The 25,482-nt window shown below is 38.8% G+C and overlaps 1 protein-coding gene across 7 annotated transcripts in view; it reads left to right on the top strand.

Moving 5' to 3' along the window:
- Positions 1–25,482, top strand: part of RHBDD1 (rhomboid domain containing 1) — a 118,507-nt gene that overhangs the window by 52,619 nt on the left and 40,406 nt on the right. For 5 of the 7 annotated variants that reach the window (XM_036913517.2, XM_036913554.2, XM_036913547.2 and 2 more), the window contains exons 5-8: positions 4,855–4,943; positions 7,778–7,834; positions 16,319–16,462; positions 22,197–24,253. In XM_036913517.2, coding sequence (XP_036769412.2) covers positions 4,855–4,943; positions 7,778–7,834; positions 16,319–16,462; positions 22,197–22,303 — 397 coding nt within the window. In that variant the 3' untranslated portion in view covers positions 22,304–24,253. Of the gene's footprint in view, positions 1–4,854; positions 4,944–7,777; positions 7,835–16,318; positions 16,463–22,196; positions 24,255–25,482 lie in introns of those variants that run through there. The other 2 variants (XM_036913563.2, XM_036913572.2) reach the window with 2 other exon arrangements.

Here is a 25,482-nt window from a genome sequence, read left to right as displayed (position 1 = left end):
CGGTTTAGTAGAGGAGGACCTTTATAGCTTATCACAGCTCCCAATCACAGCTTTAGCTTTTGATTCTTTAGCAGTGGCACAGAAGAGCAGGGGCATTTTGCATAACCACTTAGCTCAACCTTACAAATAGCCTCTTAAAGGAGTGAGAATCACTTTATGCTGATGTGATACGAAAGAACACTGTGTTGGTGTTAATAATATCTGCATATTATTGGTGTAACTGAAATCCACAGTATCTTTTCTCCAGCTTTATTGAAATATAATTGACATATAACCCACAGTAATATCTTAATCTGTCTTGCTCTGAAATTACTATTCTATCATCACTACCCATTATAAGTAATGTATACCAACATCGTTTTAACTTCTCATCTTTTTTTAATTTGTTTTCTACAAAACATGTATTGAGCCCCCATTCTGTATCAGGAAATAAGCATGTGTGCATAGTTAGAGGTCCATAGGACAAAAAATAATGGCTAAGGATTTTCCAGAATTGTAGAAAGACATGAATTCTCATACTGAAAAAGTACAGCAAATCTCAAGGAGGACAAATAAATCAACAACTAGAATGTTAAACGGAAAAATAATACCTAAAATAGAAGGTCTTAGAAGCTGAGAGAAAAGGCAGGTTATGGGCAAGAATGACTGACATTTCTTCGCGGCAGTGGTGGGTCCTATAACTACCATCAAATAGGAAGCTGAAAGGAAGGCCTTTCAGACCACAAAGGGCAGTAGAATTTGTTACCCTCAGACTCTAACTGAAAGAATTACTAAAAGCTGAATTTTAGCGGGAAGGAAACTGAATGTAGAAGCAGGGTACACCATTACAGAGCAATGGTACAACAAAGAAATAGCACATTAATAAATGTAATAAAATAAACGGCTGCCTCTGTGTAAGGAGTTGAGCACAAACAAATGGTTTTCCAATTGAGTGTGTAGCTGTTCAGACTTGGGCTGATGTCTGAAACTCTTCTGCCTGTGATGGCTTATTTTCATTTCAGGCAAGGGTTTTTAATGAGCGGTCTGGGGGTAGAATTCAAGCCATCTCTGAACTTCTTTAAAATTATAGGTGACTTATTTGATGTATGTGTGGTATTTCTACAGATAATATTCGTGGCTTTCATCAGACATATAAAGGGGCTTAGAACCTAAGCAAGTTTAAGATTAAGATATTGTCCCCTATTAAAATGAAATCATATTGGTACTTAACTTGGTCTGAAGTTGATCTGTGGTGATCTGAATTTGAATATTGGATCTGTTGGTTAGTTTTTAGAACTGTTGAGACCCCAAATGAAGTATATTTCTTCTCATTTGTTGTCTGTACAGTGCATAACCTGTGTGGCTGTACACGGCAGCGATGTGTCTGACCCCTGTGGCTGAATCTCACATCACAGTCAGGATTTGATGATAGCTGTTAGGATTTTCCGAAGGGAGTCACTATTGAGCCATCAGAAGAAATAAAGCTTCTAAGTGACCAATTTTAGGGTATAATAATGGATTTAGTGCTGTCAGCTTATTAGTTGAGAACGTTTTGTGTAACATTGTCTAAAGGTGTGTGTTTGCAGGAGAGGAGAGTTGTGTTGATCATTCTCTCTCCCTGTGAGTTTTGATACTGAAACAACTATTAACTGGTGACCGTGAATAACTTGTATTTTTAATGTATGTTAGAAATTGTGCAATCTCTGTGTGATTTTTATCTCCACTTCTGCACTCCTTCAGTAGTTATTTATTGAGTGCTAGTGTCAGGCTGTTTGCTGCACTGGTGTGGTCATGGGTGTATGACCTGTCCCTGAGGAATTACTTTGCATTAGCATAAAGGGTGGCAGGCTGTCACCAAATCCTAAGTCCTAGCCTACAGCCTAGTCAGGGCCAGAAGCTGTTCAAAGAGCAGGGTTTTCCCCGCCCGCTGCGCGGGGCGTCAGCCAACAGGCATAATAACTAAGAGGCGATTAGAGGACACACCTTCCAGGGGGCTTCCTCGGATACCACAAACATCAAAACGTCTGCTTAGTTTGTATAATTATGGTCATAATAACACAACCTGTTTCTAAAGCTGTTTTATTTGAAAGTAGATCCCAGCCACCTATCACACACCCAGATGTGTCTTCTTCCCCCAAAGCCCTGTGGCTCCACAGCACCCCGCACCCCTACCTTCCAGGACAGGGATGGAGCAGCCCGCCCCTCCCCCAGTCCATTTCCTCTCTCAGGACCCAAGCATCTCTTAGCAAAGGGAGGTGGTCTGTCAAGCGGTTACCATGGCATGGAGAAAGCTAACATCCCCCTTAAAATGAGCATGTATTTCCTTTATCATTGGTGGAATCTCACCCCCTTTTTTTTTACAATGTTGAGAAATTCTCAGTTTTGATTGAATAAGATCCTAATCTCTTATTTTTAATTTAAGAAAGAACACCTGTAGAGCTTAAATAAAATGACAAGGGCAGCTGGAGTTTTGAGATGGGACTTTGGTGGAAAATATGAAATGTTGGAGGGTACTGCAGCAAGGTCTCTGGTCTGCCAGCCTCCCCTAGCTAGTTACCCCCAGTGAGTTTAGGACAATTAGATTTTGACTCAAACTTCTGCACACCCCTTTAGAGAGATAAGACTTCATTTAACTGTACTGTATTCTAAATTGTAAATGAGATTCAAGATGGGTTGTTTAATAGGTTGAAGTATTAAATTGAAATTTTCTCCCATGTTATTTATATCTATGTAATTCACCATAAAGATTGGTTTTAAATATTTTAAAAGTACTGATGTTATTTTATTCTTTTTCCATCAAATGGAGGTGACTATTTTTAAAAAGCAGATTCTGGCCTCTTCTCTGTATCCCTCAAACTACCCCTTTTTTTTGCCTTTCCTAGAACTAGTTGGAGAGTTTTATTTACCTTGAGAATAGGATTAAATAAAAATAAGCCCAGCTTAACTTTTGGGGGGAAAGCTTAAAAAAAGCACAGTTCATGCTATTCTTCCCTGAAAGTGGGAAACCAAGTGTCTGAACCATTTTTCTATTACCAGGTTACATGTGCTGTGAGGTAGATACATTTGATGAAGATAGTAGCTCTCCTGCAGGAAAGACAGGTGTGGGGGTGTATTCTACCGGTGCTCAGGGGTGCACACCCTGACTTCCCAGGTGTGGACATGAGCAGGGGCTTGGATGGCCGGGAGGGTGGTGGAACCGGCCAGTGGGAGCAGGCAGCAGCACCCTCCTTTCTGCAGAAGGCTTCCTTTCATCTTTTTCTCTGAAGTGTTCCATTGCCTTTTCCTTTCCTCAGAGCTGACAAGTCTGTCTCAGTCTGTGACAATGAGAGTCACTTGCAGCTGTCTAGCTGGTGGTGTCCCAGCCCTTTTCCCTGTCGCTTGCCTCCTGTGGCGGGTGCGGTGTGTCATTTTGATTCTAGGTGTCCGGGGCGGGTGACTGGACGCCAGCTCCGTCACTGCCTTGGCTCAGCAAGCAGTCTGGGGTAGAGGTTTTCACCTGCCCCTGGTGCTTTTGATGAGACCATCCTGGGACACGTGAATTATTCATTCAGTAGATATTTGAGTGTCTGTCCTGTGCCAGGCACAGCTCTAGGCATGCCTAATACGTGTGTGAGAACCACAGAACTCACCGTGCTCTTGGAGTTTACATCCTTGATAACTTTTAGATGCCAGCCTTCCGGAGTGAGAGGTCACTTCCCTAAGCCATGGAAATGTATTCATGTACTTGACCTTTTTTTTTTTTAAGCATAACAGATGAATAAGATACAATTGCTGCCCCCAGAGAGTTTGTAAGAGACAGACAGACAAACAGGCCAACATGTAAACACCGCCACCCAGCAGGCTGGAGGTGTGCCCTGACAGAGGCAGGAGCAATGGCCTTGAGGGAGGGCAGTAGAAGGAGAGGGGGCTGGGGCATGATTTTTATAACAGGAGTGCTGTTCAGCTTAGCTTTGTGGTCACCCATGATCACTTGGGAGGCCTAGCATAGAATGGGGTGATGGGTTTAGTGGGTGATGAGGGTAGAGGGTAGGGACGGGCAAGGCCACCTGTTAGAAGGCCTTGACTGTAGGCTTGAGTATTGTGTAAGCAGATGGGTGAGTTTCACAGCTTAGCAAAGCTGTGACTTACTCTCTGTTTTAGGGCAAAGGAGACTGCTGGAAGATTTTCTTTCATCTGTTCTTTCACTCATTCAATATTACTTAGCAGGTGCTTACCTTGTATTCATATTTGTAAGTGACCCGCCAGTCTTAGATGCTATTTTAAGAAGAGTGGAACTAATTTAATGCCCCAAGTCATCTTTCAAGCTTGAAGTTAACATTTTTGTTTCTTTTCACTGAGCAACTGAAAGATATATATGAACATGACATTAAGAGGAAGCAAGTGGACATCTCAATCTCTTCTGCTGAGTTTCTCTTGCTCTCTGCTTCACCCGTCAGTCAGTCGTGTACAGACATGGAGCAGCCTGCTCCACTGTGATACCACTCCTCACAATGGCTGGGTAGTTCAAGATTTAATTCCGGGAAAGTGGATTTCATTTATGCTTTGTGATAAGAGCTGCAGAGAAAAACTGGACGAAATATAATGGGTTGCCTTTACAAAATGCTTCCACTGCTCTGAAGGAACCAGCCCACTTCTCTGTCAAAGGGGGATATTGCATTTTAAACACATGGTGGTGGTTGTTCATTGTACTTTTTGTTTTTAAGGTAGGAAATGTTGTTCTTTGGGCTGAATTGAATACTACTCAGCATAAAAGATGCAATGTGGAACAAAGCCTGCAGACTGTGACTGACTGACACGCACTGGGCTAATGAGAAGACAGAATGTACCTAATCAGCAACAGAGCACATATTCACAAAGGGTGCCCTTCTCTCCTAGGACTTCCTTCGCTGGGCATATGGCCGGCATCCTTGTTGGACTGATGTACACTCATGGGCCTCTGAAGAAAATTGTGGAAGCATGTGCAGGTACAGAACAAATACCTTTGGCATGACAACAAGTTGAAGTTCATCTTAATTTTGGTAGGAACGGAAGCAGCCCCAAGTTTCTCTGTGGTTCAGCTTATGAATTACCTGATAGGCTGTTTTTAAATGAAGAGGTGAAACAGCTGGTGCAGTTCCTCACACTGCTGCAGAGAAAAGGCTGCAAATCCAAATTTTAAACCTCAGGCTTTCTTAGGGCACAAATAATGGTATCCATTTGTACCCTTGGCATTAATGCTCCACAAAACCACGATTTCCCTGAAAATGCAGAGATCTAAAGTGGGTTTAAAATAATAAATTCTTCTATAATATTCCATGAATTAATGTATGTGTAAGACAAAGTTAAAAAGAAAAATAAATCTGTCCTGAAATACAGGGCCAGTATTTTACAAAATTAAGAATGACCACTAGGTCCATGGTGGGTAAGACATATATATATTCATGCCTGGGCAAACCAAGTCTGTTACTGCTTGAAGCATGGCTCCTGCTTTTAAAATTTTTTTTGCTTTTTTCCTGCTTCAAATTAGTGACCAATGAAATTACTATATTTTATTTAGAAATATATTGATTTCTTAGACATCTTAATTTAAAATGCTATACCAGTTTTGACTTACAAGGAAACTATTTTGTGAATACTTGTTTTATAGACTATATGAGTTCCAATATTTCATCTTTTATTCATGGGAAATCTGCTGAGACTATTTTACCTTTTCTTGAACCATAAATAATTTTTTTTCACAGTTTGTGCCGATGACTGGTATTCTCGAGAACCATATAATATTCATGATATTAGAAAGCTTTCCAGGCACTGCACTATTGCCTTTATTAGCAGGTTGTGTTCACTTTTGGATGATTTTTACAGACTGCACTGCATCTAAACAGATTCCCATTTTCCTACATTTGCTTAGTTCTGTGTTTCTGCTGTTTGTTCTTGGAGGAGGCAGCAGGAGCTTCATTTATTGGAAATGTCCAGTTTTATTATATTTCTGATATAACTAAATTATAGAAATCTAGTAATGAGCTTTTCTGCCCTGATGCTCTTGGTTCTGATAAAGGAAAAGAAATGATTCTTGGGAGTTTAATGTTTTGTTTCATTTTTCTATGTGTATCTGAAGATTTAGTGGTTAGCAAAGCTTTCTGCAGACATACCACAAAATTCAGGCAAGTGTTTTGTTTATAAAGAGGACTTTCCCCACAATTATAGCATTTGAATTCTTAGTTTCTCTTCTTAAAATCTTGTCTATTTTCTATGGAGACTTATTTTCACATCATTCTATTTTCAAAATAATACAATAGAAAAAGTAAACACCAAAAGCTGAAACAACCATTCAGTGCTATTTACAATCTCACTGCCCTTTTTTTTTGGATGGAGCCAGAGAAAGCTCTAGAGTGAGCTGAGAATTGAGGTAACACAAAATCTGTGGGAAATAACCAAGCAGGTGCAGGCTGTGTCTGATAACTCACACTGAAGGGGAGCCTGTTTCTCCTTAAGAGTGCTGAATTGACTGTCCTGCTGCTCTTCTAGGGACAAGAAAAGGGAAAGTCCCTTAGGAAGGGTAAGAACTGTGGTTCTCCTGACAGTCTTGTTGGGGGCAAGTTCTCTCTATAGCCAGGTCACCTCTACTTGCACAGATGCCTCAAAGCCCAAGCTTGGCACCTTGGAAGGCAAAGACTATCTTAGGTCAACAGGACCTTTTAAGTAACTTCTGAGAGTGTGAGTTAGGGTTTCATTGTCACCTGCATATTCTTTTCTCTATAGGGCTAAGCCCCAATCAAAAGGGAGTTTAAAAATTGATTAGAAATCATTTGAAATGACCTTGACTTTGTTTTAAAGAACCACCTACTTGTTGGAAAGATTAGCAGTTGAAACCTCCTGGCTGTTCTGTTCCATTGGTCATTATGTCTGTTTTCACACCAGTACAATACTCTTTTGAATACTTTAGCTTTATCATAGAGATTGAAATCAGGAAGTGTTAAGATGGCTATTACCAAAAAGATAAGCAATAACAAGTGATGAGGTGAGGATTTTGGTAAGTAGGTGGAGAAAAGGGAACCATTGTACACTGTTGGTAGGAATGTAAGTTGGTACAACCATTATGGAAAACAGTGTGGAGTTTCCTCAAAAAATTAAAAACAGAACCAACACAAGATCCATTAATGCCACTTCTGAGTATATATCCAAAGGAAATGAATCAGTATCTTGAAGGGATATATGTACTCCCAGTGTTCATGGCAGCATTATTCACAATAGCCAAGATAGGAAAACAATCCAATATTGTGGCTAGAATATTATTCAGCCATAAAAAGGAAAGAAACCCTGCCATTTATGACAAAGTAGATGAACCTGGAAGACATTATGCTAAATGAAATAAGCCAGACAAAGACAAATACTGTATGAACTCACTTGTATGTGGAATCCAAAAAGCCAAACTCCTGGAATCAGAGAGAACAGTGGTATCCAAGGGCTGGGAGGTGAGAGAAATAGGGAGATGTTGGTCAAAGGGTACTGACTTCCAGTTATAAGATGAATAAGCCCTGGGAATCTAATGTACAACATGGTGACTATAGTTATCAATAATACAGTATTGCATACTTGAAATTTACTAAGAATAAATCTTGAATGTTCACACGCACATGCCCACACACAATGGTAACTATGTGAGTTGATGGATGTGTTAATCAGCTTGACCCTGGTCATTTCACAATGGATATGTATATTAAATCATCATGTTGTACACTTCCTAAAAAATAAACTTCAGTAAAGCTGGGGAGAAAAGCCTTATGGGTCCAATTATAATGTCTGTTTCCTTCTTATTTAGGCATTTTTTCCTCTAATAGTGGTTATCCAGGACAGCAATACTACTTTAATAGTTCAGGTAAGCACTTCATTTCATTTAATATATTTTAATGTACATTTTTAAATTATAGTGTTTGCTTCTGTAGAGCTGAAGGTAATAATAGTTTATGCTGTTGTATTGTAGTTGACACATGTACTTGTGCTTCCAACATGCCTGAAAGCTAGATGGAAGGATAGCCCAAGGAGCATGTTTGGATGGGTTGGTAGAGAAAGCCAGGGAAGGAAATAAATCTGGCATAAAAATATTATATTACTGGTATGTGGTCTCTCAGACATGGTAAGATTCATCCTAGACCCAGATCCCTTGATTCTTGGCCTAAGAGACCATCCTGCTGGCTAAGTGTTGGAAGTCATTTCAGATATATAATTCTCCACAGTCCACCCCATCTCATATTCAGGAAGAATGATGCTAACCCTGCAAGACTAAGAATAGGCATTCCTCTAAAATTAATACCATGTGACTTAAAGAGGAGAAGGCATTTTTTTAGATAACTTGTATATAGGTAGAAAGACTTCCTGTTAAAGCCTTTGACCTGCTTTAGACTAAGACCACTCATGCCAGCCTGGGGAGGCTGCACTGGTACCAGCAGACAAGTATTAAAGAAGCCATACGCTGTGGAAGCTCAGGCCAATTGACAACCACTGTAGCTTAAATCTGGAGTCAGCAACCTTTTCTGTAAAGGGCCAGCTAGCTAATGTTTTAGACTCTGAGGACACTAATGTTTTAGACTCTAAGGACTTTGTTGCCCATATTGTCTCTGTTGCAACTTGTCAACCTGTCATTGTATGAAAGCAGCCATAAACAATTCATAAACAGATGAGTGTAACAGTGTCCCAATAAAACCTTATTTACAAAAACAGGCAGTAGGCTGGATTTGGACCACAAGTTGTAGCTTTTTAACCCTTGGCTTAACTAATATAGGTACAAAGAAATATGTACATTTTTTTATATATAGTGCTTTTGCTTTATTTTCCCAGAGAAGATTCTTGTCCGCAGACTGATTTGCCCTGTAGCACTTTGTGAGTGGTTATTTTGTAGATTGCGAAGCCAGCCATCATGGGAGAGAAAGAGCTATAGTCCCTATCTCAGAAAGTTTATAATCCAGGAGTGAGAATGTAGTTACCATACATTTGAAAAGATGAAATAATAGAAACTAGTAAGACTAATTAGGGTATAGGAAGTAGAATGCTGACCTGTGGAGTGGGTGATACAGATTATGGACTGGTAGCTAATAAATAGTTATTTTATTAATAAACTCAGTATTTATTGAGTTTTTACTATGTCCCCTTCTACTCATTTCCCCCCTTCTATTCATTCCCCACCCTCCTATTCCGCCGTGGACAACACTGATATGATTTCATTTCTATCACCATAGATAGTTTGCCTGAGCTCGAACTTCATATACTCAGTTGCTAAGTATAAGTACTCTTCTGTAGGCTTCCTTCATTCAACCTGATATTTTATGATCCATATATGATATCATATGTATCAGTAGTTTTTAATTCTTTTTTTATTCCTGAGTGGTATTTTTTAAAATTTTATGTATTATATACCACAGATTTTCTAGATATCTTTTTATTAATGATTTCTAACTGAATTCTTTTTTTGCTAGAGAACACACTCTGTATAGTTTCAATCCTTTTAATTCAATGAAACTTTCTTTTGTCCCCATATATGATCCATCCAGGTGAATGTATACATTGCCCTTGAAAGAATGTGTATTCTGCCATTGCTGAATGTAGTGCTCCATACATATCAATTAGGTCAAGGTGGTTTAGACTTATATCTTCTAGGTCTTTACTATCTTTTTTTAATCTAACTTTTCTGTCAATGCTAAAAGAGAGGGATTAAAAATCTCAAACTATGATTATAGAATTACCTTTATCTTCTTTTAATTCTGTCAACTTTTGACTCATTTTTTACTTTTCAATTAATTTGGGAGGGTTTCTGATTTAATTTTCACAAATATTTTATTTCTACCAATTTCTGAGACTTAAATGACATAAAATTTAGACATTTTGATAGTGTCCATCAAGCCCTTCAGGCTCTGTTAAATTTTTCAGTCCTTTTTTCCTCTGTGTTCTTCATGATGGATACTTTCTATTGATTTATCTTCAAGTTCACTGACTTTTTCTTCTCTCATCTCCTTTCTGCTATTGAACCTATGGAACCGATCTAGGGAGTTTTTTTTTAATGTTGTATTTTTAGTTCTAAAATTTCCATTTGGTTCTTTTTTTACAGTTTCTGTGTCTCCCCTAAAGACTGTCTCTCCGTTCATTTCTCTAGTGTTCACCTTTATCTCATAGAGCGTGGCTATTATAGTTGCCTTAAAGTCTGTGATAATTCTAACATCTCAGTCCTCTCATGTGGCTGGCATCTGTTGCTTTTCTTTTTCTCCTAAGAATTGGTCACATTCTCCTGTTTATCTTCTTTTGTTTTGTTTTGTATGTTCAGTAAGTTTATCTTACATCTGAACATTTTGAATATTACATTGTAACATTCCAGGTCCTGTTAAAATCCTCTCAAAAATGTTAATTTGTTTTTTGGTTTTTGTTTGCTTTAGCAGATAGTCACTCTAGTTAGGTTTATTTAGACCACAGATTCTGTCTCTCATTCTGTGGGCAATAGTTTCCAGTGTCAGCTCAGTTTTCAAATCCTTTTCTGTGCTATCCGGGCAGGTACTGCTCATGGATTAATCTCATACTTGTGTGGTGGATTATGTAGTAGTTCAGTTTCCAAAGGCTTTTCCTTTTTTAAATCCCCCTGATTTGCATGTATAGCTCAGGGATGTACCCAGGGCTTGTGTCACTTGATCCACAGAACTAGGAGATTCCTTTTATGTAGACCCAAATCCCATGTGGTATCACATTCCTTTGGCCTTAAGAATGTTCTTAAATATTTCCTCTAGTACAGGTCTTTTGGTAATTAATTCTCCCATAGCATATTCCTCCATCCTTTCTGATTTCCACTTACACCAGTGTTCGGTTGCTCCATGTTGTCCCTCAAGTCCCCGAGGCTCTGTTATGTTATTTTGTGTGTTGGGGCTTCAGTTTGGATAGTTTCTACCTCTGTGTGTTTAAGCTCCCAGTTGTTCTTCCACAGTGTTGAATCTGTTGTCAATCTCACCTAGTGAATTTTCCCTCAGGTCTTGTATTTTTCAGCTCTAGAAGTCCCATTTAATTCTCTTTTATTTTCTTCATTTTTCTCCTCATTATATTCATGTTTTTCTTTAAATCATGAGCATGGTCATAATAGTGTCTTACTTAAAGTCCCTGTTAATTCTGCTTTTCAGTTTTTGTTTTTTTTATCTTCTTCATTAGACTAATTTTTCTCCTGGTGGTAGGTCACAATTTGCATAAGTGTTGAGTTGATGCTAGACATTGTGTATTTTGTGGTTTTGAGTACTAGGGCTTATCTTCTTTTAATTAAAGAATAGTGGACCTTGTTCTGGCGCAGAGTTAAGTATCCTGATAATTAGCTCAATTCTTCCGGGGCTTGTTTTTAAATTCTTTAGGGTGAGTCTAAAGTAACTTTTATCCGAGGGTTAATTCTGCACTACTTCTGAAGTGTTACTCTTCTGGGATCTCTCCTGAATGCCTTTTGTTCAGCAAGGACTCTCCTATGGCTGGTTATAAGGCAAAGGTCTCTCAGCCCTGCCTAAGCTCTGAAAATAGTTCTACTTAATAGCTCTCGGTCATTCTTCGCCTGGTCTTATAGAATTTCACCTATACATACATGGCTTAATATTCAGCAAAAGCTCAAGGGAACCCCAGGCAGATTTCTGGAGGTTTTTCAGTACATAGTTTTCTCCTTTGCTTTACTCTGCCCTGCAAATAGTAGCTCAGCTCAGGAAGCCTGCTGCTCCTACTTGTGTAGCCCCTTCCTGCATATAGTCTGGAAAGTATCTTTAGGCTCATTTCCTTTATTTCATTTTTCCCAAGGTTCAAAATCCTGTACTGCCTATTATACAGTGTCTGAATACTTGTCTCATGTATTTCCTCCAGTCTTCTACTTGACTATGGCAAGAAGGCTGGTCCAATCCCAGTTACTCCTTCCCGGCAGAGGTTCAAGTACAACCTAGCAATGTTGACATAGTGCATTCAGTGCTCAGCTGGGAGGCAGTAGGGTTGCAGTTACCGGAGGTTATCCAGATGGAGTGGAGTGCTGACTGAACTCTGTCCATTGGTGACGGAACAGAAGGTAAGGAAAGCAATGGGAGGAAAGGGCTTTTCATGCCTTTATGAAAGTCCTGTTTGGGATTCTCCAGAATGTGCTGGAATGCCACTGAAGGATTTAATCCATAGAATTTTATTAGAGTTCCATTCAAGCTGTGTTTTTGATGTAGTTTTAAAGGCTTGGATTATAAGTATCAATCCTAGTTGTATTTATGAATCACCTGAGGAGCTTTTACAGGTTTAATCCATGCCTTGAATTTACCCCAGACCCGATTATATCATAATGGGATAGAGACAGGGACTTGGACTTTTTATGAAAGCTTCCCAGGTGATTCTGATGGGATCAGGAACTAAACTCATAGGCTCATGTGATTCGGGTTACCTAAGCTTGGGGACCACAGAAATGAATACTGTCGCTGCTCCAGGAAGGGGCTCTGCTTCTGAGACTCTCACCTCTGTGGATTTGGATGCTTAAAATCCTGGCAACATGATCTTGGTGCAGGAGAGGAACAGTTGCTGAATAATGACAGTTTACCTGCCTCTGTTTGTGGACTCACCTGAGGAGACATGAGATGATTCAATGTCAACAGACTTATAGCCATTTGGAAGAGCACTGGGTCCTTTTGGAGTTATGGAGACCAGTTCGCATTGACTTAAGAAGAGCTTTATTGGCCTGTGTGATTAGGAAGGAGGTGGGTTGGACTGGACAGGAAGACCATTTTGGTTCTGTCTCCCATCGTCATTTCCTTTGCCTGATGTCTTTATTCTCTCCACTAGGCAGGTGATATGGCCCCTAACACCTTGAAGTTGCTAGTGGATAGAAGGCTTCTCTCCTATTTGGTTTTTTAAATCCCCAAAAGATACAGAAATGTTCCACTGGACAAAGATAATAAGAACATACTTGTGCAAAGACATGGCTTAAACCATCACAGTCCTAATATTTTCTGTGACAGCTGGGAAACTGAGGTTTAGAAATTTAAGTATTTTGGCTAAAGTCATACAGATACTTAGTGATATAACTAGGACTAAAAATGCAAGTCACTGATCCCTAGCCCCTGCTTTTTCTAGTGTACATGTATGTGAATGTACAGGGAAATGGGCATTCTGGTTATTAGCCTTACATAAGAGGGCAGTTCCCTTACTGTGTTTTCTTTCTTTTTCTTTTTTTGCACTTAGTGAAAAAAAAAAAAAGAAAAAAGGGAAACCTGCTCCTTTCCTCTTTCATATGTAAGATTACCATATTTATATTCCTTCCTCTGAAGTGAATGGATTTCTTCAAAGGCAGAGTTACATGAGGCCAGGTGGCCATGCTAATGGTCTAGGGAACTTTTATGAGAGCATATGTATCTCTTACAAGTAATGATTTATTCTTAATATGGTTGTCCTTAGCTGGAAAAGTCTTTATAGGTCAAAGAACCGCATGAATGTTTAAAAAGCTGTTACCAATTGTTCTAATCTTAGTGGTGTTTCTTGATCTCTTTTGCCATGAAACCCTGGTATGTGTATGAGGAACAGATGGAGTAGTTGATAGAATAATGATAACCAGAATTTCTTTTACTACAGAGCCAAAGTACATAGCTACAAAAGAATATTAAACTAGTATTCATCACAGGATATAATTTAAACTTATGTATCTTAAGTGTTTGATTGTTAGGTTTTTTTTCAGCCGTGTTTATTATGAAGATTTAAAAATATATGATTGGGCCAGTGCAACAGCTGTAGAAAATTTTTGGTCCTAGGAGACCTGTTCTCATTATAATAGATGTTGATGGAATTTTTGTTTTTGTTGATGATTTATGACTGATGATATAGAACCTTTATCCACACTACTCTTTTTGACTTAAGGCACTAAAACTTTCCCTTTCTCTCTCTCCATGTTTTGTCTGACAAGTACCAAATTAGATTTTATAATATTCATATGTTTGGAGTTATAGAGTTTATTTCATTAAGGCCCTGCTGGGTTGTTTTTTTATAAGAACATGAAGAAATATATTTTTCTATGCCAAGAAAATGTTGCATCAAATAGTAGCAAATTTACCTGGCTGTTAAAACTCTATAGATGAATATAGTATTTCTGGCATCTGTATAGATAGGTAGTCACAACTTTGGGGTTATTTTGAATTTTGAATTACCTGAACATTTTCAAGGATAGGTAGGTAGAAATGTTGCTTAGACCATTTAACAGAATGACTTTCCACTGGGGTTTAAAAGTGGTAATAAGCCCTATGGGAAAGTGCCCAATAGGCTTTTTGTGGTGCAATCAGATAATTGGCACTCTTAGGGAATTGGGCGGCCTCTGTATTCAGGGATTGCTGAAGCATCCCATGGTATTCAGGGACTTATCCGTAAATATTCTGTTATGTTTTGGAATGGTTGCCCCTTTCTTTTGTTCTTTGTGAAACAGATGTGTGGGTTGTGCTTTAACCAGTTGCCCTTCTATGAATAGGTTTGTTTGTTTGTTTGTTGTGTTTTGGTGAGAAGTACAGAAAGCAAAATTTGTAGCAATGCCACTGTCCCCTTGACTCTCAGGATGTGAAACTTGCTGGTTGGTGTTCCCCAAAACAGCGGTGGGGGCCGAATGTCTCTGATGGTTCTGTTGAGTAGAGATCAATTTGAGAAAGGGTGTCCATATTTAAAATGTAACAAGATCCCACCTCAGGCCTAAACCATTGTGAGGATTTGGGAAATATACTTACATCTTTCTCCTACTTTAAATATCATAATATTCCTATTCTGCCATGAAAAACATGAGAGAAAATTGGGTTATTGGAGGTATATAGTAAATCTCCACTAATTTTTACTGTAATAGGAGGAAGGCTTGCCAGAATTAGCTCCCAAGTCCTGAACAATTTTATTTACTGTTTATGTAAATCATTCATTTTTGTGAGTTTCAAGGATGTTCAGTAAAATAGTACCAAAATAGAAGAGTATTATAGTAATTAATCAGTAAGCTCCAAATAGACCTTTCTCCAAAGCAGATACACAAATGGCCAGGAAGCTCATGAACAGACACTCTGCATCATGAGTCATCTAAACCACAGCGAGACTGTCTTTTCATTGTTTATATGAAAGTAAAGACTTGCAGAGTGCCTGAAAATTATTATGGGAAGTAGTTAAACTGTTTCCCTTTTAATCTTGTATATTAGGAAAGCATTTTGTTCATAACCAATGCAAAAGTAAATTTTAAAATCGCCTCAGGACCACTCATCAGATATTCTAAATATGAAATCTCAATTAACTGGTTTTCCACCCTACAGTGTTCTGCTTTTTTGGCTGGATTATGTTTTTTCTATAGTCTTAATTAAAGCAATAAGAAGCTTAAGCTCAGGCATGTACTATGTTGGTTGATAGGGAGATGTATGACCCAAGACTTATAATAAAAGGGTAGGAATTTTCATCCATAACAAAAAGCACATTAATTAGACATTTGAAACATCATCTTCAAAACATATGATAATGGAAGGAAAGAAGAGAAAAAATTAAAGAAACTGTTATTCTCTTCCATTACACCAGAATCAGATTGTTAATCCTCCATGGGAAAAAAGTGTCTTCAAAACAAATTCTGTAAAGTAGGCGATTAAAGAAAATGTAAAGCGTATATTCAAACTGACTTGAGAAGATTGATGGAAAGTGAACTTTGCTCTGTAATTCACCTTTATTAATGGGGTATCTAAGTTTGATACTTAAAGCATTATTTAATGACTGGGTTTTCTCTTCTCTCATTTTATCTAGCAACCAATTTCTTGAAAGTGCTTTTAGGAAAAACTATGATCACTGACATAGAATTGTAATTACAGAGACATTGGCTTCTATATCTCAATGTAGTCATTACTGTCTGAAATATACCCAGCACCAATGTCTTGGAGTATATGCATTAAACGTTGGTTTGTCTCTCACTGTATAGAGCCGCCAGACAGTCAGGCTTTCTCAGCTGTCATTCCAGGCAGCCCCTTGACTCCAGTCAGGACTCCACTGAAAATGCTTGACATATTAAACTGCTCTATACCAAAAAAACCCACTCTAACTGATAAGAGCCCCATGCTAGTCCCCTCCCCGGTACTGCTTATACCTTCTAAATGACTATCTTCTTCCTCATCAGCACCTACAGACTCACTTATGAGCAGTCCCATGCTGGACACTGTGGATACAATGACAGGACAGTCACTGCCCACCCTCCCAGAGGCATTCTCTATTTGTCATCTTTTCTTTTGAGGATTATCACTATACACAAAATAAGGACATACGTTGTTTTATTGTCTTTGCTTATAAATTAAGAAGTGTGAACAGAACAGTCCAATGTTCTTTAACCTTTTGGTTGTTCCGGTAGGCTACTCTGGATATCAGAATTATTACCCGTATGGCAGGCCAGGTGACCCTGAAGAAGTACCCAGGAACTATGACGTATACACAGCAGGGCTGAGTGAAGAGGAACAGCTGGAAAGAGCCGTAAGAGCCAGCCTCTGGGACCAAGGTAGGAGTTTTGCACCCTTCTCTTATTTTAAAGCATACCTCACATGGTGAGATGGTCTGAAATAGGACTGTTTGTAGCAAATTAAACTTTAAATAGTTTATAAAAAGGATATGTAGATGAAAAAATGTATACAGATTGTGATTACAAGGAGTGGAGTGTGATGTCATATTCCCAGCAGCCTAAGCTAATAAGGTGCCAGACTGTGCATGTATTGTTAAAGTGATTCTTTTTATAGGCCTTCTGCGCTGAATACTTTGGCGTTAAAGTCAAGAAACTTTAAAAAAAAGAATTCTTAGGTACATGAAAAAAGGGATTTATTTTGCATTCATATATGTACAGCAGGTTCTGTATCACTGTATATAAAGTGTTGCCCACAAACCTTCCTCAAAATCATGTAGGCAGGTTGATAAGAATTCAAACCCCCAACCTACTGAACCATTCTCTCTGGGGGCAGGCCCTAGGAATTTGTATTCTTAACCCGCTTTCCAGAAGATTCTTTCACAAACTGAAGTATGAAAACCACTGTATTTATTTTGCCATCTTTGGTCTCAGTTTGAATTATGAGTTTGATTATTACTGTCTTTATTGCTTAGTAGTGACAGAAAATCATCTCTTCATTCAGTAAGGTCTTATTATGTTTAATGGATTATGTTAGGTACAGTAGGGAACACAGAAAGGTAAGCAATGAATATGGCCTCATAAAGTTCACAATCTGTGGTGGGGACATGCTTTGCTAGATGCCATAATACACAAGTAACCATAATATCAGATGCCTACGAGAGGCTCAGGCTAAGAGGAGAGGCAGTGAGAGGGGAGCTTTTCCTTAACGAGAGCTCCCAGAGCTTCACAGAGGAGGTGCTTTGGAGCTGGACCTTCAAGAATGTGCAGAATTTGCAGAGATGTGGAACGGGCTTCCAGGCAGGAGTCAGTATCCACACAGACAGAGAAGTGAGGAGCATGATCAGCTAGCCCTCACTTTTGAAGGGCATTAAGAAAAGAAGGGGAAGAAGAGTGATAAGCTAGGCTGGCGTCCCATCACAGAGGTCCTGCAATTAAAGGACAAGCAGAAAATGGATATGGTATAAGGTGTAAATGTCAGTAAGAGTTCTGCACGGGGAGTGACATGATCACAGCTGTATTTTATGAATCTGGTAGCAGTCATTCCACAAACAGTGATTGAGCACCTGTGAGGGTGCCGGGCAGGTGCCAGGTGATGGGAATACATAAATTATGACCGCTTGATTTCTGCCTTTAAGGAGTTCAGTTTTAGCAGCAGTAGTGTGTGTGGAGGTGACCATAAGGTGGGGAGTGACAGAGAGAGGGGAGACAAGTCAGCAGACTATTGCAGCAGTCTGAACCAGAAATGAAAGCCTAACTGATTTTATGAAGGTGGCAGGGGAAAAGGAGAGGATGAGATGAAGTGGTATTTCTCAGATGGGCAGTGTCAGAACTGTGGTGCATCAGTCATCTGTAACTGTGTAACAAATCACCCTGACACAGGTGACTTGAAACAATAAACATTTCTTCTTTCTCTTGAGCACATGGGTCAGCTGGTCAGGCTTATGTGTTCTTGGCCAGTGTGCTAAGGTGTCCCCAGTGGTCAGCTGGAGCTGACTACTCTATCATGACCCCATTTATATGCCTGCCTGACTATTGTCCAAGGTGATAGTAGAGATTAGGCCATGCATTGCTCCTTGTCCAGCCAGCAGTGACTCCTTCACAAGGCCTCAGCACAAGGGTTCTGAGAGAGTGTGGAGACAAGCAAGCCTCATGTTATGCTTCGTCAGTTCCACAGTGTTTTCTTGCCCAAGCAAGTCATGGACCAGGTTTGTGGGATAGGGAAATAGACTCCACCTCTTCATGGAAGGAACAGCAAAGTCACTTTGCAAAGTGTATGGATAGAAGCAGAGGTAGAATATAATGGCCATTCTTGTAGTCCCTGTATCTCATGAGGTCAGTGAACTGCTGATATCACAATCACCAGAGCTGCCTTAGCCTCAGGATCCTAAACTCTGGGGGCAGGGCCCAAGAGTCTGCACCTTAACAAATTCTCATGGTTATTCTTTTCACACAGGAGTTTAGTCACTATGAGGCAAGACATGAAATATTATGGGACACATAGGTCAGAGCAAGGCTACTCAGCATGGACATTTTACAAAACTTTATTTAGGACCATAGAGGAACAGTGTTAAGGGAATATTTTTGGAGTGATAGAATTATCTATATCTTGATTATTATGTTATATAAACAACTCCTTGTATTTCTCCAAACTCATATAACTGTACACCACAAAGAGAAAATTTTCCTAAAAGAAATTATAAAAGAGTTAAATAAAAATTAACAAGAAGCCCAGTGGTAACTGGTAGTCTTGCAAAGATCATCGAAGACTACAAAAACCATCAGTTAGGAGGTTGTTGAGACATAGGACACTCACACTGTGGTGAAGTATCACCTCAAAGAGGAACGTGTTACAGCAAAGGGAAAAAATGTACTTTTGCAACAGAGAGAGGTAGTCACCTCCTGAACCTAGTGATCAAACTTAGCGTTATTAGTGGGATTGCCTGACGTGGTGTATCAACTGATATAATGCAATATACGAACACAGCATCATCAATTATGTATTCTTTCTAACTATGTTTAACCCAGCTCTAATGAAGTCTTCCAAGATAAGTGTCAATATACTAGAAATCCATGGAATAGAGGAACAAGTTGAATAACACCAGGGAGAAATAATCAGACAAAAGGTGGGATTTCTGCAATTCAAGGAGACTAGTCTCTGGAAAAAAACCATCAATGTCATAAAAAAAAGCAGGACATGGTTTTATATTAAAAGGAACCAAACATAACAGGAGAACTGTGAAAAAAACTCACTAAAAGGGCATTGTTGAGAAAACAGGAATTTTGTATTTTGTATTTAGGCTAGATATTAGATGTTATTAGGAAAATAATCTAACTTTCTTTGATGTAACAATAGTATTGTGGGTAAGTAGCGAAATGTCCCTTAATTCTTGGGAGAAAATGATACACCTGCAACCTACTCTCAAAGGTCAGCCAAAACAGCTCCCCTCTCTTGTCTTTCCTTCCTCTCTCTTCCTCTCTCTCTAGTCTCTCTTTTTCACTATCTGCTCCACAAGTTCTACATTCAAATAAATTTGGGAAACACTGCAGACTATAAGCCCTTGAAAATCCAGAATGGCACAGTATGATAGTTTAATTCGTTCTGCAGTTAAGAAACCAATTTATTACATTATTGTTTACCAAACTTGTTTGACCACAGAAGTTTATTTTCAAAGAATGATTTTAAGAGCACGTGGAACTGCTCCAAGGAAACTGACCTAAAGAGACTTCCTAACGTGCACTATTCAGTAAGAGGTGACAGCAAAGAAAGTAGCTTTAGAAATGGCTTATATTAATTTTATTTTCCTTGAAACACTTTGTGATTGTCTTATTAAGAATGAGAAACCAAGGAGACTTTAATTTTTTTTAAAGCCATTATTTTTTAGCCTTTTTTATGGAAAAATATTTGGTTTGAGTTTATTTTTTTAAATTCTGACCACATAGTAGATACTATTTTCTACCTTACTTCTTTTCATTCAATATTATGTTGTAATCATATTTTCACACCAGCAAATTTTTGGACATACAGGTTCTTCATATATGTTATTGGATTTATAACCTAAATATTTCTTTTTTGTTTGTTTGTTGGAAGGGGAGATATGCTGTTATAAATAGTACTTTTTAAAAAAAATTTGTATTTGCTGAGGTTACTATATACTTTTTCTTATTTAGTCTATTGACATACTTAATCATTTTGATTTTCAGAGTTGAAGCAGGCTTGCATTCCCAGGATAAATCTCACCTGGTTGCAGTATTTTATGTGAAAACAGCATGTGTACCCAAAAAGAATGTGTATTCTGCTCTAGTTGGGTGGACTGTTCTACAAATGTTAATTAAGCTTACTGTTGCCCAGGCCTTCTGGTCTCTACTGATTGTCTGCTTGTTCTGTAGACTACTGTGAGTATTTTGAATGATACAGTATTATTCTGAGCAATACTGAGTGCATAGTGTTATGGTTACCCTCCATATAACCAAACACTTCAAATTCCTCCATTTTGTTACCTTGTTTTTAGGGTGGGGCTGATAAGCCAAAGAGTTTTTCTCTGTGTCTCCTTGAACTTCAGTATCAGCCTTTCCTTTGTGGTGTAAGTTGCATACAGTCCCCATCCACTCTCTTGTCCCATCCCAGTAGGAGGCTGCTGTCACTTACCCTGTGCTTTTCAGTCTGGTGGTGAGAGGCAAGAGGGGGTATGTTCTGATTAAACCCTAGTGGGAGGTGACACTGTGTCCCTGGGTTACTGTGTCACTGTCACCTTCTCAGGGTTACTGCCCCTCCCCCAGGTTGGAAAGGTTGGTTTTCTTCCCCCTTCTCCTCTCCAGGCTGCAGTAGGTGTTCACCATTTCCCTCAGGGAAACAGTGATTTTTACCTTTCTCCCAGGCGTTTAAGGCTTTTTTGTTCCAAAGGAATAGAGAAGAAGGATCTAGAGAGCCTTTCATGTAAACCTTCTCTGCAGTGGCTGCTCTTCTTTCCCCCAAGACTGTACCAGGAATGACAAAGGACCCTGGGCTATCAACCTGTCTTTTTTGTGAGTTCTGCAGGAGGTCCTCATAAAAGCCTGAGAGTGGGTGTGAATTCCTTTATATTGCAGACCCCAATATATTCTCTGTGTATGTTCTGTGTTCTCACTAGTTCACACTCAGCCTTTAGCAATTAGTTGACAGTTGTGGCTAAATTCTTTTTATTAGTGTCCTTCAGAGCCTGGGTCAGGTAAGCCAGAGCTGCAGCACCATTTAGACTTCTGTCTAGCTGGCTGCCCTGCACTGCCTCCGCTCCCTAATGGGTTCAGGAAAGGTCACCGAACTGCAGATTGTCCAGCATTTATGTTCATTATAAGGATGGGAATCATGCTTTTCCAGCTTTCTACATCCCAAGTAGAAGCTGGAAGCATTCTTGATTCTTCATTGGGGTTTGAATCTATCATTCCTAGTACATTTATTTGCTAGCTTTTTTTTCTTTTTCAATAAAGAACATCTTTTCCTTATGATGTAGGTAGAATCTGTAGTCCTTTTTAAAAAGATTGCATGAATGCTTAATTCTTTTCCTTCGATTTCCAGTTTTCAAAGTAAGAAGTTAGTGTAATAGTTACCAGTATTACTGAGATTTGAGAGGGCAAACCAGTAGGAAGTCATTTGGTAGGATGCCACTTCCGCAGTAAACACCCAGCACCAATTAGTTTCAAAATGTTCTTTAGTTAAATATATTGGAAGAGTAAATTAAAGAATCAAGATAGCAACTTTTTGTCCTCAGAATTTGCTGTTACTGTATTTCTGACAGTACCTGGCCACACAAGTCCTTAAGCTCATGCCAAGAATAATAATACCAAATAGCTTTCATAGAAAAAATATCAAAATCCCTGTCATTTCAAGGAGCTTGCACATTAACTACTATTAACAGAAATCTTGTCTTGTTCTGTTGGCAGGCTCAGCTTTTTTAAATGAGTCCAAGAGGCAGCTGATACCACAATAATAGAAAAATTTTGGAAAAAAGCCATCTCTTTCTTTGAGTCAAAAGGCAGATGCCAACTAGGAACATTAGCTCATTCCATTTTTCCCTTCCCCCCTCCCCCACATCCATCTATGTATAATTTGTGCCTTTTTTTTTTTTCTTTTTAATAGCCTGCCACCAAGTTCAGCTGGCGGCTGGGTACAAAGCTGTGTCCCTTTCAACTTCTCTCTGTCAGCCTGGAGCATGTGTCCTGGGGAAAGCTGGAAATGCTTCCTGACATGTGGAATAACTTGTGCTTCTTTTCATATATTCTTCTGAAAGGCAAATGGCCACAGTCACACTTGGCTATCTTGTGATAATCAAGCAGAGTTGTTATTCCCCCCTCCCCACACGTACTGGTTAACCGTATGTGAAATTACGGTGGCATATACTGCAAAGGTCTTGGCTTCAGTGTAAAACTCATTGCTTCTTTGTCTTTCCATCTTTAGGTGTAAAATTGTCAGGGAAGCCATTTTGGAAAAAATATTTGGGTTCAGAATTGATATCTAGTGCTATTTTTGTTAACAGATCATTTGACAGTATCTTGAATACTGTTTATAAGCATGTGTTCATAGGGACCCATTGAGATACATTTTCAGTTAAAAAAAAAGAATTTATTGTAACTAAGTTGTACATTTTTCTTGTTACTGATGCTAAACTAAAGTATATAAATGTTCTGTATATAAACACATCTGTCTTCTCTATTACTGCATGGAAAGTTTTGGGAAAAATTGAATGAATTTCATGTTCTTTTAGTCTTTCATGGTGTGGTACAAAGAAAAAAGGATCGCAACTTCAGGGGCCTGAATTTCAGTCCTGGATATCAATTACCTTCACTTAAGGTGTGAATCACTCAATCTGATCAGATATTTGTTTTTATTTTTTTTAATAATAAGTTGAGGTGGGTACTTTTCAAAACCTCTTCCTTTTCCTTTATTCTGTGGCAATGGACTGTGGCATGTAGCTAGAAAGGGATAGAGACACAGGGAAATGTCTGGAATATTGGGGAGTGTTTGATGCATAGAGCTCACGGCCTTTGGATGAAAGATCATTTCTGGGAGACAAATTCACACAACCACATAAGGCTGATCTAACCCGGTAAGTACACGGCTTAGAATGGTGGTATCTTATTCAGCTGCATGAGTATATGCACCTTCATTGGCCCAGAGCAGGCATAATGCACTTGACAATTTTTCACATATGTGAATGTTCAGGGCTGGCCTGCTTGGCTTTGCAAGAGCACTGCAGGCCAGAACAGACTACAGCTAATTCTGTGTGACCACTCACTTTTTTTTTTTTTTTTTAAAGTAATTTGGTGTGTTTTCCCCCAGGAAAACTTCCTGTGTAATGAAAAAGTACCATCTGCCAGACTGTCTAAAAACAATTTCATTGCAGAATGCTTCCTTTGGATTCCTGGTTCCTACTTGGTACTCTCTCTGTTAGAGATCCTTGTCTCAGTGAGTAAAATTTGATATTTGAGACTGCATCTAGATGTGAAATTGTACATGTAAGGAAATATAAGTACATACTTTTTCAGATCTGTGAAATAACATGTGAATATCCCAGCCAGGAAGAAAAATAATAAAATTAGTGGACTAGAGTTTTGCTGAGGTTCCCAACAGGAAGGAACAGATTTCTGTTTAGGATGCATATTTAAAAATAATAACTGTAGACCAGCTGTTGCTAAAATAATAAAAATAAGGATACACAAAAGTTAAACATATGTGGGAAATTGACATTAACAGTTATGTGTGAATTTCTTTATAATTTTTCCTTTGCTGCCTACCTCTACAATCATCATTTATTGAAAGGCATTATTCAGATGCTAATGAATAGATTTAGCAATAAAAGTATGAACAAAACTCTAATGGATTAATTCCACCCACTCATGTCCCTCCATTCTGCCCCACACATGAAGGCCACTTTCGGGCCATCAAATCTAAAGGTTTCAGAAATATTACCTTGTACATGCATCATGTTTCTCAGGATCATTATTCACTCTGTTACTCAGCAAATCCCTATTTGAGCCCCTTGTATGTGTTAGATACTGGTAAGGATTGCAAGCGATAGAAATGAATAAATCCTGTTCTTTACTATCCAACCAACAATATTATTTTTGCTGAATGACAGATTTTCAAGTGACTTACTTCAATTTATTTCACTTTCCCATATTAGATTTGGGAAAGAAACATAGTAACCTTTGAAATGAATTGATCACTTTACTTACCCATCTGTGAAATTCTCTACTTCAGCAACCATGATCCCTTAAGTTATGTAAGAATTTTATAGAACATCAAGTTTACTAATACCATGATGTGGATACTGAAGTTATCTATACAGTTTTTAATCTCAGAAATTACTGTATATATATTCAGCGTTTCATAAGACCACATTTAATTGGAAGAAATTATTAACATAGGCCTGATTAAGAAACTCTTGTCATTTCTATGAAATACATTCATTTGAAAGAGAAATATCAAATAGTGTTTTAAAATACAGTGGATCTCACATATGAAGAAGTTTCTAATCCTATGCATTTATGCTGAAATATGAAACAAAACAAAATGGTATCTTTTTTTTTATGAGCCCCAAGACTCAGCCATTGACATTTTCAGTGAATCATATTTTCTTTTCTCCTGTCTCTCTTTTTTCTGTTGAGTTTTACTGACCCTTTCCTAAGTACACATCAGAAGTGTGTATGACATCACTTTGCACGGCTGGGTCTTAACATTCCATCTTCAGCCATTAGTAGTAGTATCCTTAAAGAGTGACATTGTTGAGCATATTAAGCAGATAACTGCAGTTTAAATCTTGGGGAGGGACATATTACTGTGATCCTTTGCTTAACTTACTTGAATTTTTTTTACAGTAGATGACAGAGAACGAGACAAAACAACCATTTTCAAATGTAAGTGTGATATGCTGACGCTGAGAGTAACCTTAGACATTATCATATCTGACACCTGGTTTTACACAATGAGGAAACACACCTGGAGAAATCAAGAGACTTACTATCCTATCACAATCTATATATATGTCTGTAACTTTGGCTCCAATTACTGTTGACAGTGTCCTGCCCTGGGGATGCAGGTGTGAGGTAGGCAGGTTTGAGAAGCCTAGAAGGCAGGACCTCCCTGGAAGCTGCTAGACGAGACCCACATTTCCTAGGTCTTGTGAGTCTTCCCTAGAGCAGGGATGAAGCCCTGAGCGAGCTTCCACATCAGCCATATGGCTCGGCTGCAGCTGGGGGCAGAGTCCAGCAGGCCCTTGGAGGTAAGGGAAACGGGACGAAGTGTGAGCAACGTCTCTGATGTGTGTGTGTGTGCTCACAGCTGTTAGTTAGGTGTGCTCTCTGATGGCTGCCTGGCTCTGCTTGGGTTTTGCCAAGGGAATAGGCAGCACTCAACTCCTTTTCTG

This window comes from Manis pentadactyla, chromosome 6, assembly GCF_030020395.1.
Source record: "Manis pentadactyla isolate mManPen7 chromosome 6, mManPen7.hap1, whole genome shotgun sequence".
Classification (NCBI taxonomy): Eukaryota; Metazoa; Chordata; class Mammalia; order Pholidota; family Manidae; genus Manis; species Manis pentadactyla.
This window is presented reverse-complemented; position numbering and strand designations above follow the sequence as displayed.